Consider the following 14,313-nt stretch of genomic DNA (forward strand, 5'->3'; position numbering starts at 1 on the left):
CTGTGACATCCTCAGAGCCATACATGTAGTATTGGATGCAGCCCATATAATATGTTGAGAACCACTGGACTAAGAGCAGTTAGCTCTATAGCAATATTCACCAAAGTGCTGTGCTGTAACTGCCCCCATTTGGACACTGAAGGCACAAACTGCAAGGTTCCTGCTTTGCATCAGTATAGTCCTGTTTGAAGACGACTACGTTCATGTGAACTAGTTTGCGCCCTCGGTGTCCACATCAGGGAGATACAGCACAGCACATTGGTGCGCATTGCTATTCACACCCCCACTGGCTAAACTACAGGGCTGTGTAGACATGCCCTTAGTCTGTATCAGGTTCAAACTAACTCAAAGCCTCACTGTGAAACTGAGTCAGGAGTTTGCTTAGCATGGTGGTGAACCTTAGCAAATTATTTGAGGAACATGCTCTGGGTTTGTAACAAAACCAGGTAAAAAGCAACAAAGAGTCCTGTGGCACCTTATAGACTAACAGATGTATTGGAGCATAAGCTTTTGCATGTGTCTGACGAAGTGGGTATTCACCCATGAAAGCTTATGCTCCAATACATCTGTTAGTCTATAAGGTGCCACAGGATTCTTTGTTGCTTTTTACAGATCCAGACTAACACGGCTACCCCTCTGATACTGAAAATCAGGTAAGTTTCCCAAGGTTTTGCATTTACATGCGTGTCTGCAGTCAAAACACCCTGATTCCCCCGAGTCCTAAATAAGGAATGAAAGACCTTCAGCAATAGGCATGCACAAGCCTGGGCAGTCAGCACTTAGATCATAGGACTGGCTTCTCACTTCATGTTGAGAATAAGCCCACCACAACTCACCCATCACTGCACCCAGTCTCACCCACCCATTTGCAATGTTCTGTCTGGTAGCTAAATTAATGACAAGAAAGTGACTGTTTCTGCCTGGTTTAGATGCAGTGAATCCATGAGCACGGAATGTGGCTAACTCTGCTGGAATGTTCACTGCTACTTGCCTCCAAAGAATGAAAGCTTTAAAACAAAAAGAACGAGGAGTAGTCGTGGCACCTTAGAGACTAACAAATTTGAGCATAAGCTTTCGTGGGCTAAAGCCCACTTCATCAGATGCATGCAGTGGAAAATACAGTAGGAAGATAGATAGATACACACACACACGTATGAACATGCATCTTCCTACTGTATTTTCCACTGCATGCATCTGATAAAGTGAGCTTTAGCCCACGAAAGCTTATGCTCAAATAAACGTGTTAGTCTCTAAGGTGCCACAAGTACTCCTTGGTCTTTTTGCTGATACAGACTAACAAGGCTACCACTCTGAAGCCTTAAAACAGGAGCACGACAAGTAGCAGCTTTTGGAATGGTAAGTGTGCAGTATGCCACCTTCCTTTCGAAACAGCTATTAAGACCTTGCATGTTTTGGGGCAGTAGACCAGATATTTTATTTTTAAGCCTGCACACCCAATTTACTGTTATTTTCCCCACTCTGTTGCAGCTCAAGGGGGAAAAAAAAAAGTGTTTTTGCTTTTTTATACTTTGTATCACAGCATTCTCAACTGAGCTGAGAACTCTGTTGTGCTAGATGCTGTACAAACACAGAGAGGCAGACCCTGACTCTAAAAGCTTACAGTCTAAGCTAGGATGCAACTGCCTGTTACGTTAAACTGCCAGGATAGGATACTAACAGAATGGCCTGGACTAATAAGCCACAATTACTGAATGAGGGTTTCAAACCATGCAAGCACTCTACATAACTTACTGGTTGGACTAGCCACACTGCTTCAAGTATAGCTGGATACCTCCTCTCGATGGGAGAGGCTGGGTAGAGAACACACACTGATTGTTATTTTAACTAGGCTTTGCCTGTTCACATCACTGTCTGAGTAAGGGTATCAGAAACCCTGAACATTAAGACTTACACCTTTCCTCTGAGGTAGGTATTTATATCCATGCCCAAACCACTGGGAATAGGTGGATCTTGCACTGTGTCTGATGATTTTTTTTGGGGGGGGGGGGGGGGGAAACCATACAAATCTAGGACATTCTATCCTCAGCAATGACTTGCACAAGGCATTTGACATTTAAATCTGTTTAACTGAAAGAAGACTGAGCCTAAATCCTATGCTATCTAACTTCCATCTAGACATGCACCAGGGATGGGTAGAATGAAATTCAAGTTAACATCTCATCCATCATTCATGCACGTGGTTCATTTCCCAAAGTACATTAGACTGAGTAGGTAATCAACCCCTTATTCCGATTCATTAGGAGCCACTGCCCAGTCGGTGTTTGAAAACACCCTGTCGAACATACTTAGCCCTATAAACATTGAACACTCCCAGATCTGGATGATTTCCTGTAATTCACCTCTTAATGGCCTGTGGCTACCTTTAGGATTTATTGTTTCAACTTAAAAAAAACCAGGTGGCTCTAATTCTGTCTCCCTCCCCCAGCCAGAGAACTACAGAATAGTGCTGGAATAATCACGTTTTGTTTGAAACTAATTGTATCTAAGCTTCCCATTTTGATAATGGGAGTAGTAAATAAAGGATGAACTGACGTTTTGTTTGAGATTTCAGTCTCTTATCAGGCTACAGAAAGGTTCTATTGATGGTGAAAGAATTCACCCGTCAGATATGAACAATCAGCTATTCTGCATACAACTGCAAAACATCTTTCAATGGTGAAACTCAAGGTGCATAAGTGAGGAACAACTGCTTACACTATGAAGATTGTCTCATGGCAACAGAATAAAAGGCTGTTTTGAAATAAAAGCTTGGCATTTATAGAGGGCAGTTAAAAAAAATAATACTATATTCTGTAATTCTCTCATAGTCATGATTTTTTCCTGTCCCTAAAGTTATGGCAGGTTTTGAGGAGGTAGATGAGGATTCTGTGCCATGTGTTTCAATGAGACATTTACAGTCTTCCTCGGGCATATTGTCCCAGCAGCTGCCCCTGTGGTGGACAGACCTGGCAGGGAGAACATATGTTGTGATATTACAATAGGGTAGGGTTTCAATGGGCCCTGCTAAAAATCTTCTACAGCTACTGTATTAAAATCCTGTATTACTGTATTAGGGCAACAAAAATGATTAGGGGGCTGGAGCACATGACTTATGAGGAGAGGCTGAGGGAACTGGGACTGTTTAGTCTGCAGAAGAGAAGAGTGAGGGGGGATTTGATAGCTGCTTTCAACTACCTGAAAGGGGGTTCCAAAGAGGATGGAGCTCAGCTGTTCTCAGTGGTGGCAGATGACAGAACAAGGAGTAATAGTCTCAAGTTGCAGTGGGGGAGGTTTAGGTTGGATATTAGGAAAAACTCTCTCACTAGTAGGGTGGTGAAGCACTGGAATGGGTTACACCTAAGGAAGTGGTGGAATCTCCTTCCTTAGAGGTTTTTAAGATCAATCTTGACAAAGCCCTGGCTGGGATGATTTAGTTGGGGATTGGTCCTGCTTTGAGCAGGGGGTTGGACTAGATGATCTTCTGAGGTCCGTTCCAACCCTGATATTCTATGATTATATGAAATCGCTCCAGGATGACTTTTCAATTGCCTAATGGTATCACTTTGTTATTGACCATATTCATTTTTAACTTGGTCAAGAGCACTCCACCATGAGGGCCATACATGCTACGATTCAATGTCAGCCATGACTTAGTCTAGTCTGAACGAAAACATTCCATTTTTATCCTCAGTTCAAAACTAGGAATTCTCTCAAATTTAACACCCTCCCACCCCCAAAAAATTCTCTTCGGCCAGAGATCAAGCATGGAAAATTTTATCCTGAAAGGTGACTTTCTGGGAAAGCATAAGTATAAGAAGCGGGAATAACCGCTTGAAATGAAATGTTTTTATCATCTTATCTACAGTAATCAATACCAGACAGCTACAATCAGTTCATGGGTATCACTGCAGTTGGTTTCAAATCAACATGCCCCTGAGGAATCACTTTGTGCACACATCTGTTTGCCAGTAAGATTTCCCCTAGCAGATCACGTTTCCACATCACTTTTAATGGAGGAGCAGTAAGAGCAAGTGTTTTGTGATTATGATCAAGATCATGTACATCTCCCTCCCTCCACTATGCTTATCTTTAAAAGCAGAGTTTCTGCTTCCAAATTACCGGGTGACCCCTTTTTCCAGCTCCCCCACCCCCCACCAAAAGACAGGCATGTGGAAAGGATTATGAAATTAATCTGAAAGACTATTTGTAATGGCAGTGAAACCCGTTCAATAGGCCATCGTTAAACAACCTCATAAATTGATTTTACTCCACAATACCCCGACATGTACTGCACAGTTCTACGTGGGTTTTTTTTAAAGCCAACATTTTCACTGACACCTTGCGTATATATGCTGCACTCCTAACAGTAGCAGATCAAGATAACCAGATGATAAAAATTCAAATCCAAGTGTCTGGTGAACTGAGAGGCTGTTCGAGAGGAGGGAGGCAAAAAAGACTTAACTTGTATTTTTACATACATCTTACTTGAGCAATGTTTAAGATTTTTAGTGCAGCAGGAAATTAGCGAGGTTCTCTCAGGATCTTTACTACCTGTCAGCAGAAGTCTCCAAGTACACATTTAGGGTGTTTTCCCATTTAAGTGCCTTCTGCAGAGCTTGTTCATCTGAAGCTCTGGGAATTTGGCAAAATGAGCAACAAGACAGATTGTAAACAACAGTCCAATGTGAACGTTCAAGTTTTGCATCACGAAGCACCATATACAGACTAGACATCTGCAGCAGATTTCTTTCACACACACAATGGGCCAGATCCTCAGCTGGTATTAATCAGTTCAACTCCATGGAAGTCAATGAAGTTACAACAATTTACATCACTCAATTATCTGACTGGTAATTGGGAGCTAAGATGCAACATGATTTAATGGCCTTGCACCTCTGCAGACCTGGATTCAAATTCAGGCTTCAGCATAAAATGAAAATATATTTAGTGGGTTCATGATAGTGGACAACTGTTCACATCAGAAAACCATTGCCTGATACAAAGTCTCTTCCTAAGGGAATTCCCAATCAAACTGCCAGTGTTGCACAAGGGAAGTTTCCATATCAAACTGCCAATAATATCACCCCACACAATGAATCCTTCACTTTCAGATTCACAAGGGAGTTAAGATCATCATATTTGGCTCCTGCCAGGCCATTAAAACTCACCTTTAAACCACACATTCACCCACCCCTGCAAAAAGAAAGCACCCAATAAAGCCTGCATACCTCACATGAAGCACTGCGACCTAGCTTCTTCTCCACGTGCTCCTCCTCTTCGTCAGGGGGTGGCTTGGCAGGAGGGGGTGGACGCTCTCTCTGCAGGTTAAAAGCCCACCGTCAATGGCTTTGTTTTAAACTCCTTCCTTTCAGCCCCCTCTTATTTGCTTAAAGGGAAATTCTATCCCCTGATAAGACTTTTTAGAATGAAGGATAGCAAAAGGGGTTTGCCCTAACAGCCAGGAGATTCCCAGCTGGGCTGGTGCCTATGCTCCTTCACAAGAGCACCTTTCTGACTCTGTTCCTTGGAGTTACAAAGGATTAGTTCATGATTATGGTACAAGATTCGAGAAAGGGAAAGTACAGAGATAATTTGTTTAGGTTACTCATTAGCAGCAGTAAATATGTACTGGAGATGCGTGCTGAGTTATGAGAACACACATAGGATATTAAGAGACTTCACTGGACCACATTCCTCACAACACTACAAGGTTACTACTTGACAGTTAAATAGCTCTAAAAATCCTGCCATATGCTAAGTGCATTTGCACTGTATCTTGACTAATCTAGATACTCTCATGTTCTCTCCAGCAGCAGCACCTACTGGCAAGCCCGGATGCTCAGTCACTTGCTCCAAATCCTGAGCAGATTTTGGGGAATCTCCAACAAGTTTCTGCTTTTCAGAGCACTTCCTTCCCCTTCCATTCCAGTTTGGCATACTTGACCTTCTGTGCAGGCTGTATGGGATGAGTTTAGCCTCAAAACAGGCACTATTACAAAAAAAAACCCCATACATGGACTGAGTCTACTTGTAGCTGTGGTTCATGGCCGGATTCTGCTTTGGGTGTTTTATACTTGTACAAAGGGTCTGGCAGAAGTTTTCCTAAACCTTGTTTTTTAGGTTGGTCTCACAGTAGCACAAAGCTGGTTTCAGCATCCATCTAGCTTGTTAATTAATCGTTGCTGCTTTCCTTCTTGTATGCTTCAATTCCCCCCCCCCTTCAACCTCCCAATAAAAAACACTGGAAGAGACAACATGCTATGAGCCAAGGTCCCACCCACCCCATGGCAAAAGATGGCCACCAGTTACTAAAGCCCCAGCAGATGCAATTAACAGAAGGCTGGGTGGGTGGCTGGGTGGGTGAGTGATGGCTTAGTGGTTTGAGCATTGGCCTGCTAAACCCAGGGTTGTGAGTTCAATCCCCGAGGGGGCCATTTAGGGATCTGGGGCAAAAATCTGTCTGGCGATTGGTCCTACTTTGAGCAGGAGGTTGGACTAGATGACCTCCTGAGGTCCCTTCCAACCCTGGTATTCTATGACTATATGCTTCACTTGCAAAGCCTCCAGTGCCCCCTGCAGGATTCTGTCTACAAATGACATGCAGAACAAATTTGCTGCCAACACTAATCACAACAACTGAAGCATCTGGGGAAATCAACTTTATTTTACCACTGGGCATTCAAAGGTGACTGGATTACACATCTTTTGGAGAGGGCAGAGGGCGACAAGGGAGAAGAAAAATGTCACCCAATTCAGAGAATCATACTAGACTCCAAAAGTTTCCTTATAGCCAAGGAGTTAAACCATAAACAAAAATATGTCCTGACAAAGTAAGTGACACTCTCTGTATAAAACCGCTTCAGCAGCCCAACACAGCACAAGAACCAGAGGTAACCCAATGCAATTAATAAACAGCAGATTTAAAACAAACATTCTTCTCTCAATCCACAGTCATCCCCTGGCAAGGAGTTCCACAGGCTGTTATGAAGGCCTACAGCATAACTAGGTTATTTAAAAAAAAACAAAAAACGAACTAGATAAGTCCCTGGAAGATAGGTCCATCAATGGCTATTCAACAAAATGGTCCAGAATGCAACCCCATACTCTTGGTATCCCTAAACCTCTGACCACCAGAAGCTGGAACTGGATAACAGGGGATAGATGGCTTGATAAATTGCCCTGTTCTGTTCATTCCTTCTGAACCATCTGCAACTGGCAACTATCAGAAGACAGAATACTGGGCTAAATGGACCATTGGTCTGGCCCAGCATGGCCACACTCATCTTCTTACAGACCTGGACAAAAAGCAAAGACATGATGTAGAAGTGGTTACACGAGGGGAATACTATGGAGGCAACACGCACATCCCAGGCAGGAGAAGGAGGAAATCCCAATCGCTCTAATCAAGCTTAGCGGTGGATCTAAAACTTATTTCCAACTGCGCTGCTGGGTACTCAGCCTGTAGCAAGAGTGTGGTAGTGTATGGAAATGGAGATAAATGCTTTCTATATTACTTAAAGAGACAGATAAAAACACACATGGCTACATACAGGCCTGATTCCTGCTGCCTTAAGACCCATTGTCTCTGCTTCCTTATTCACAGAGTCTCTGTCTGAAGACCTCCCACTGGCCAGGCTGTCCAGCGAATGGCAGGATGTCGCATTGTATAAAGCTTCATAAGGACACTCCTCCTCTGGGTTCATTTCTAAGTCTATGATCAGTTCAGTCATTGCTTTCTCCACATCACCTGGAGGGAATGAAGAATGCTCCATCAATCACACGTTGAGAACTGCAAGAGCCTCACAAATCAGAACTACAAGCAAGCCGCATGGATAAAAACTGATGATTTGCAGAGGAAGGAAGTGGGGTTTTTTTTTTAATTTAAATCAGATATTTTGGATTTTGTTATTTAAATAATATGTTTTTCTATTTAAAAATAGACCTGTTTAAATTCAGATTTAATTTTAACACAACATATGTTAAGGCCTAAACTTATTATAATTGTTAGAAATGTGAACCATGCTTTAATAAGAGAAGTTTATATATCTAAAATATTTAAGGCTATTTTGTTTAATAAAAATAATTTGTATGCTGTTGTATTTAATAAAATTCAAGTTATAATTCTAATGCAGCTTGACACAAATTGTAAGTAAAAAAATTATCTAGTAAATAAGCAATAGATCATTCACCATTCTCTAACATACTAAAAGTGTAGAATTATCTGAAATTAAGCTATATAATTGCTCAAATGTATATATGTAGTATAACCCTCTCCATAGCAAAAAGATGTACCAAGTTTACTGTAAAGACTATTTAGTTGTAAATCAACATGCTTTAATGGTTATATCAACCAATGAGAAGGCACCGTTCTTTAGAAATGTAACTGAAGCACAAAAGGAAAATCTGATTAAAATTGATTATTTAAATTGAGCTTTCCCACTTGGTGATTTAAATCTTGAAGAAATCTGAGCCCTTAGCAATGATATTTGAGAACTCATGGTAGGCGGGAGAGATCCCAGAGGACTCGTTAAGGGCAACTATAGTACCTATATATAAAAAGGGGAATAAGGAAAACCCATGGAATTATAATCCAGTCAATTTAACTTCAGTACCTGAAAAGATAATGGAGCAAATAATCAAGCAATCCATTTGTAAGCACCTAGAAGATAATATGGCAATAAGTAACGGTCAATATGGATTTGTCAAGAACAAGTCATGTCAAACCAACCTAATATCCTCCTCTGACAGGGTAACAAGCCTTGTGATGGGAGGAAGCAGCAGATGTGATACATCTCAACTTCAGTACAGCTTTTGATATTGGCCCACATGACCGTCTCGTCAACAAACTAGGGAAATATATAGTGGGTGCACAAATGATCAGAAAGCCACACTCAGAGAGTAGTTATCAATGGCTCACAGTCAAGCTGGAAAGGCATATCGAGTGGAGTCCCAAAGGGATCTGTCCTGGGTCTGGTTCTCTTAAATATCTTCATGAACGATTTGGATAATGGCATAGAGAGTACACTTCTTGAGTGTACAGATAGGGTTGGGAAAGGAGGGGTTGCAAGCACTTTAAAGGACAAGATTAGAATTCACAATGATCTTGACCAACTGGAGAAATGGTCTGAAATAAATAGGATGAAATTCAGTAAGGACAAACACAAACTACTACACTTAGGAAGGAACAATCAATGGCACAAATAAAAAATAGGAAATGACTGCCTAGGAAGGGGTACTGCAAAAAAGGATCTGGGGGTTATAGTGGATCACAAACTAACTATGATTCAACAATATAATACTGTTACAAAAACAAAGCAAATATCCTTCTGGGATGTATTAGCAGGAGTGTTGTAAACAAGACATGAGAAGTAGTTATCCCACTCGGCACTGAAAAGGCCTCAACTGGAATCCTGTGTTCAGTTCTGGGTATGTGGATAAATTAAAGTCCAGAGGAAAACAGCAAAAATTATTAAAGGTCTAGAAAATGTGACGTCTGAAGAAAGGTTGAAAAAACTGAATTTGTTTAGGCTAAAGAGAAGAGAAGACTGAGGGGGAACATGATAAGAAGCAAGTACGTAAAAGGTTGTTATAAAGAGGAGGGTTCTCCTTAACCACTTAGGACAGGACAAATAGTAATGGGTTTAAATTGCAGCAAAAGAGACTGAGGTTAGTGTCACGGAGTGTGGGGGAGTCAGGTCCTGCACCCCCGGACTCCCTGCAGATTCATCAGGACTCTCAGCCAGCCAGTAAAGCAGAAGGTTTATTTAGACGACAGGAACACAGTCCAACACAGGTCTTGCAGGCACAGATAACCGGATCCCCCGGATAGGTCCATCTTGGGGGGCCCCACAGCCCCCCTTGGGGATCAGAGCTCGGTCTCCCTGCCTCCCCTCTGTTCTCCAGCCAGCACTCATCTGCCCATTCCCTCCGGCCCCTCCTCTTTCCTCAGCTCCTTTCCTTTGTCTCCCCTGGCCAGAGGTGTCACCTCCCCTCCCCCAGGCCAAGCTCAGCTCACAGTTGAATTCCTGACACTCACCTAAACCTCTGGCTCTCCCCTCCCCCGCACAGACAGTCTGTGCTTCCTACTCCTTCACACCTCTCCCCCCTCCGAGACTGAACTGAGCGGGGTCACTCCAGCCAGTGACCCGGGGAAGTTCGGACCCACCTACAACCTTATGCCGCCCGCGCCCTCTCCCCACCCCAGTACCCCTGGGGTGCACACGGGGCTGGGGCCTTCCCCCCACGTTCCAGTCTGGGGGGCTGTGATTCAGGCTCTCTCGGTTCAGAGCCCCCCTCCTGACCCTGGCCCCCCTCCAGACAGGCTCCTCGGGGTGGGGCCCGGGCCTTACAGCCATCTCCCCCCTGTCCCGGGCCCTCCTCCCCCTCTGGCAGACGTCACAGGAGCGGCAGTGCTGCCGGACATGGGCAAAGACCCCAGGCCAGTAATAGTTCTGCAGCAGCCTCTGCTGGGTACGCCAGGCTCCCTGGTGCCCTGAGGGGGACATGTCATGGGCCTGGCACAGCAGCTGGTGGCGATACTCCTGGGGTACCACCAGCTGCCTCCTGATCCCTCCTGACTCCATCTTCCCTGGGGGAGCCCATTCTCGGTACAGGAGCCCCTTCTCCCACAGGAACCTTTTCCGGCCACCTCGTCCCATGGTCTGTCCCCCCCCGAGGTTGGCCAGGTCCCTTATCCTCCGCAGGGAGGGGTCTTCCCGCACCGCGGCCTGGTACTCAGCCGCTGGGGCAGGGGCGGGGATCTGCTCTCTCTCACCGGCTGGGTATGGGGCCACAGCCTCTCTGAGCCCCGTCCCTGGGCGTTCCCTCCCTACCGGGTCAGGGTCCGGTGTCTCGGCCAAAGTACTTTCCCCGGGGTCAGGGTGCAGAGCCCTGCGTCGACCCTGACTACGGTTCACGGACAGGGTACCCTGGGTGTTACTTGGCCAGTCCTCGAGGTCCCCCCCATTAACACCTCCGTGGGCAAATGTGGATGCACCCCCACGTCCTTGAGGCCCTCCTTGTCCCCCCACTTTAGGTGCACCCTCGCTACAGGCACCTTGAATGGGGTCCCGATCACACCCCTCAGGTTCAGGTAGGTGTTGGGCACCATCCGATCTGGGCCCACCACCTGCGGCCGGGCCAGCGTCACCTCTGCGCCCGTATCCCAGTACCCAGTGACCTCCTTCCCGTCTACCTCCAGGGGAACAAGGCACTCGCTCCGGAGGGGTAGTCCCGTGCCCACCCTGTAAACCCCAAACTCAGGGCTGGGAGCATCCAGCCCCTCGGAGGGGTCAACCCGGGGCCCCCCTCCCTCCTTCGCAGGGGGTACGCGGCCCACCCCCCTTTCGTGCGAACGCTGCCCCTCATCCGGCTGGGTCTCTACCAAGTTGACCCGGTGTGGGGTTGGTCTGCTCAGTTTGTCCCGGAGCTTGGGGCACTGGCCCCGTACGTGGCCCGGTTGGCCACATTGATAGCAGCCCATGTCTCGTGGGTCCCCTCGAGTGGGACGGCTGGACCTGACGCCAGATGCTTCCCTTTGGTGGGGGCCCTCCCTCGGCTCCTTCTGGGAGGTCCCATGGTGACTCTCTCTCTGCGTTGAGGCAGACCTGCTCCTTCGAGACGCCTCCCTGCCATCCCCCGCCCGACTGTCCATGTATTGGTCGGCCAGCCGGCCTGCATGCTGCGGGTTCTCCGGCTTCCGGTCCATCAGCCACTGCTTCAGGTCAGATGGGCACTGCGCATACAGGTGCTCCAGTACAACTAGGTCAAGCAGGTCCTCTCTAGTTTGGGCCCCAGACGTCCACTTGCGGGCATACCCCTGCGCCCGGTTGACCAGTTGCAGGTAGGTGCCCTCCCGGGTCTTACGTTGACCCCGGAACCTCTTCCGGTACATCTCCGGGGTCAGCCCAAACTCGCGGAGCAGGGCCTCTTTGAACAGGTTGTAGTCCCGCGCCTCCTCCCCTCTCATTCGGCTGTACACCTCCACGGCGGTGGAGTCCAGTAAGGGGGTGAGGCACCGGATCCTGTCTGCAGGGTCAACCTGGTGCAGCTCGCAGGCATTCTCAAAGGCCGTCAGGAAGGTGTCTATGTCCTCCCCTCCTTACGCGGGGCCAGGAAGCTCTTACCGAAGCTCTTTGTAGGCTTGGGCCCCCCCTCACTCACCGCAGCCGGGGTCTTACTGTTGTTCTGCTGGGCCAGGGCCAGTTCACGTCTGCGCTGCTCCTCCTTCTCTCTCGCTTCGAATTCACGTTGCTTCTCCTTCTCCTCCAGCTCACGCTGGCTTTGTCTTTCCTCATATGCCCTCAGCTCCTTACGCTCCTCCATCTCCATCTCCATCCGTTTGATCTCTCTCTCCAAGTCCAGCCGCCTGAGTTCCACGGAGGCCGAGCGTCGCCGGGACGATCCCCTGCTGGCCGGGGGGGTCACGGTGCCCTCCGTAGCTGGGCTCCTCCTCCCCCTCCCCTAGGCCTAGGGGTGGGGGGTCTCGGGACGCCCTCAGCGGCCGGCTGACCACTCCAGCGGGGACAGACACTGGTGCCTGCGCTGCATCTGCCGGGCTGCTTCCCTCAGAGACAGGGACCGGTTCATTCCTGCGATCTCTCTCCTCCAGCCGGGCAATCAGCTGGGCCTTGGTGAGCTTCCCATGGCGCAGCCCCCCCTGCTTGCACAGCTCCACCAGCTCACACTTGCGCTTCTGGGAATACATCTTCCTGCTGGCCACTCGCAGGCTGGGGTGCTCGCCGCTCCCCACGGGTTCCAGGGGGACCCCTAGTGTGCCAGTCCTTGAGCTCACCACCTCTCTGCCAGGGTCGAGCTGCAGACTCCTCCGCCCCTGGGATCGCTCGCTGTGATCCCCCGGGGGACCCTGTTACTGCAAAGTCCTGCTCTCTGGCCACACTCGCCCAGGGGTGACTCGCCCCTTCGTTTTACTGCTCCCCAGTCACTTACTGCAGGAAGCGCCGTCCACGGGGTGCCGCCGATCCCACCGCTGCCACCAGTTGTCACGGAGTGTGGGGGAGTCAGGTCCTGCACCCCCGGACTCCCTGCAGATTCATCAGGACTCTCAGCCAGCCAGTAAAGCAGAAGGTTTATTTAGACGACAGGAACACAGTCCAACACAGGTCTTGCAGGCACAGATAACCGGATCCCCCGGATAGGTCCATCTTGGGGGGCCCCACAGCCCCCCTTGGGGATCAGAGCTCGGTCTCCCTGCCTCCCCTCTGTTCTCCAGCCAGCACTCATCTGCCCATTCCCTCCGGCCCCTCCTCTTTCCTCAGCTCCTTTCCTTTGTCTCCCCTGGCCAGAGGTGTCACCTCCCCTCCCCCAGGCCAAGCTCAGCTCACAGTTGAATTCCTGACACTCACCTAAACCTCTGGCTCTCCCCTCCCCCGCACAGACAGTCTGTGCTTCCTACTCCTTCACAGTTAGACATTAAGAGACATAAATGTAAGAGTAGTTAAACACTGGAAAAAGTTACTTAGGGAGGTTTTGGAATCTCCATCACTGGAGGGTTTTAAGGATAAGTTGTCTAACCTACAGATGTTTGTCTAAACACGTGTAAGGGACAGTTTAGATAATTCTTAGTCCTACCTGAGTGCAGGGGCTGGACTAGATGACCTATTAAGGTCCCTTTCACTCCTACATTTCTATTTAAATTGCTGATTTAAATTGTTTTGATTTAAATCAACTTACCCTACAAGCAAGCAAGAGAAGTTGCCTAGCAATTGAACAAGAATCTAGGCTGCATGCATCACTGCTTAGATATCATGAAGCACACCCACACAAGGACCATACAAACTCATTAGGGATTGCCCCGTTAGAGAACAGCTGCTGCTGCTTTCAGTTCAGTTTGGTGTCTTAACCACAAGACTGCTCAAACCATGCTAGCAATAAGCCTTTTTTAACTTCACCAATGTTTAGCCTGGACTTCCTTGATCAGTGTTGGAGAAGGATTTTTTCCTCGGTTATAAAAACCTGTTCTATAGACCAGACAGTCTCCACCAGGGTTGTGTCTCACTACCACACACCTCTGGAATGCAGCCAATCCTTTGGTAGTCTCTCTACGGGAGGATGGGTCACATACATAGGAATGTACATGTATTTGCATTTTACCCAATATGTTTGGTACTTTACGGATCATTTAATTGGTTCAGCAGAACAGTAGCAAAGATGAGAGCAAACAAATGGCAGCTCCCTCTGGATTTATGGAGACATCCACCCACCCCCATTACAGGGGCAACAGATGGGATACTTTATGCAAGTCAGATTTAAACAACTAGGGGGTGGGAGGGAAAGGGAATAATTGGTTTCAGA

General features: G+C 47.4%; 1 protein-coding gene across 6 annotated transcripts in view; it reads right to left on the reverse strand.

Moving 5' to 3' along the window:
* ANKS1A (ankyrin repeat and sterile alpha motif domain containing 1A) overlaps positions 1-14,313 on the reverse strand; it is a 164,345-nt gene that overhangs the window by 88,719 nt on the left and 61,313 nt on the right. For all 6 annotated transcript variants that reach the window (XM_045016188.1, XM_045016185.1, XM_045016187.1 and 3 more), the window contains 2 exons: positions 7,551-7,747; positions 5,229-5,318 (listed from right to left, as the gene is read on the reverse strand). In XM_045016188.1, the coding sequence (XP_044872123.1) occupies positions 5,229-5,318; positions 7,551-7,747 (287 nt within the window). The remainder of the gene's footprint in view (positions 1-5,228; positions 5,319-7,550; positions 7,748-14,313) is intronic.

Source organism: Mauremys mutica, chromosome 4, assembly GCF_020497125.1.
Source record: "Mauremys mutica isolate MM-2020 ecotype Southern chromosome 4, ASM2049712v1, whole genome shotgun sequence".
NCBI classification, from domain to species: domain Eukaryota; kingdom Metazoa; phylum Chordata; order Testudines; family Geoemydidae; genus Mauremys; species Mauremys mutica.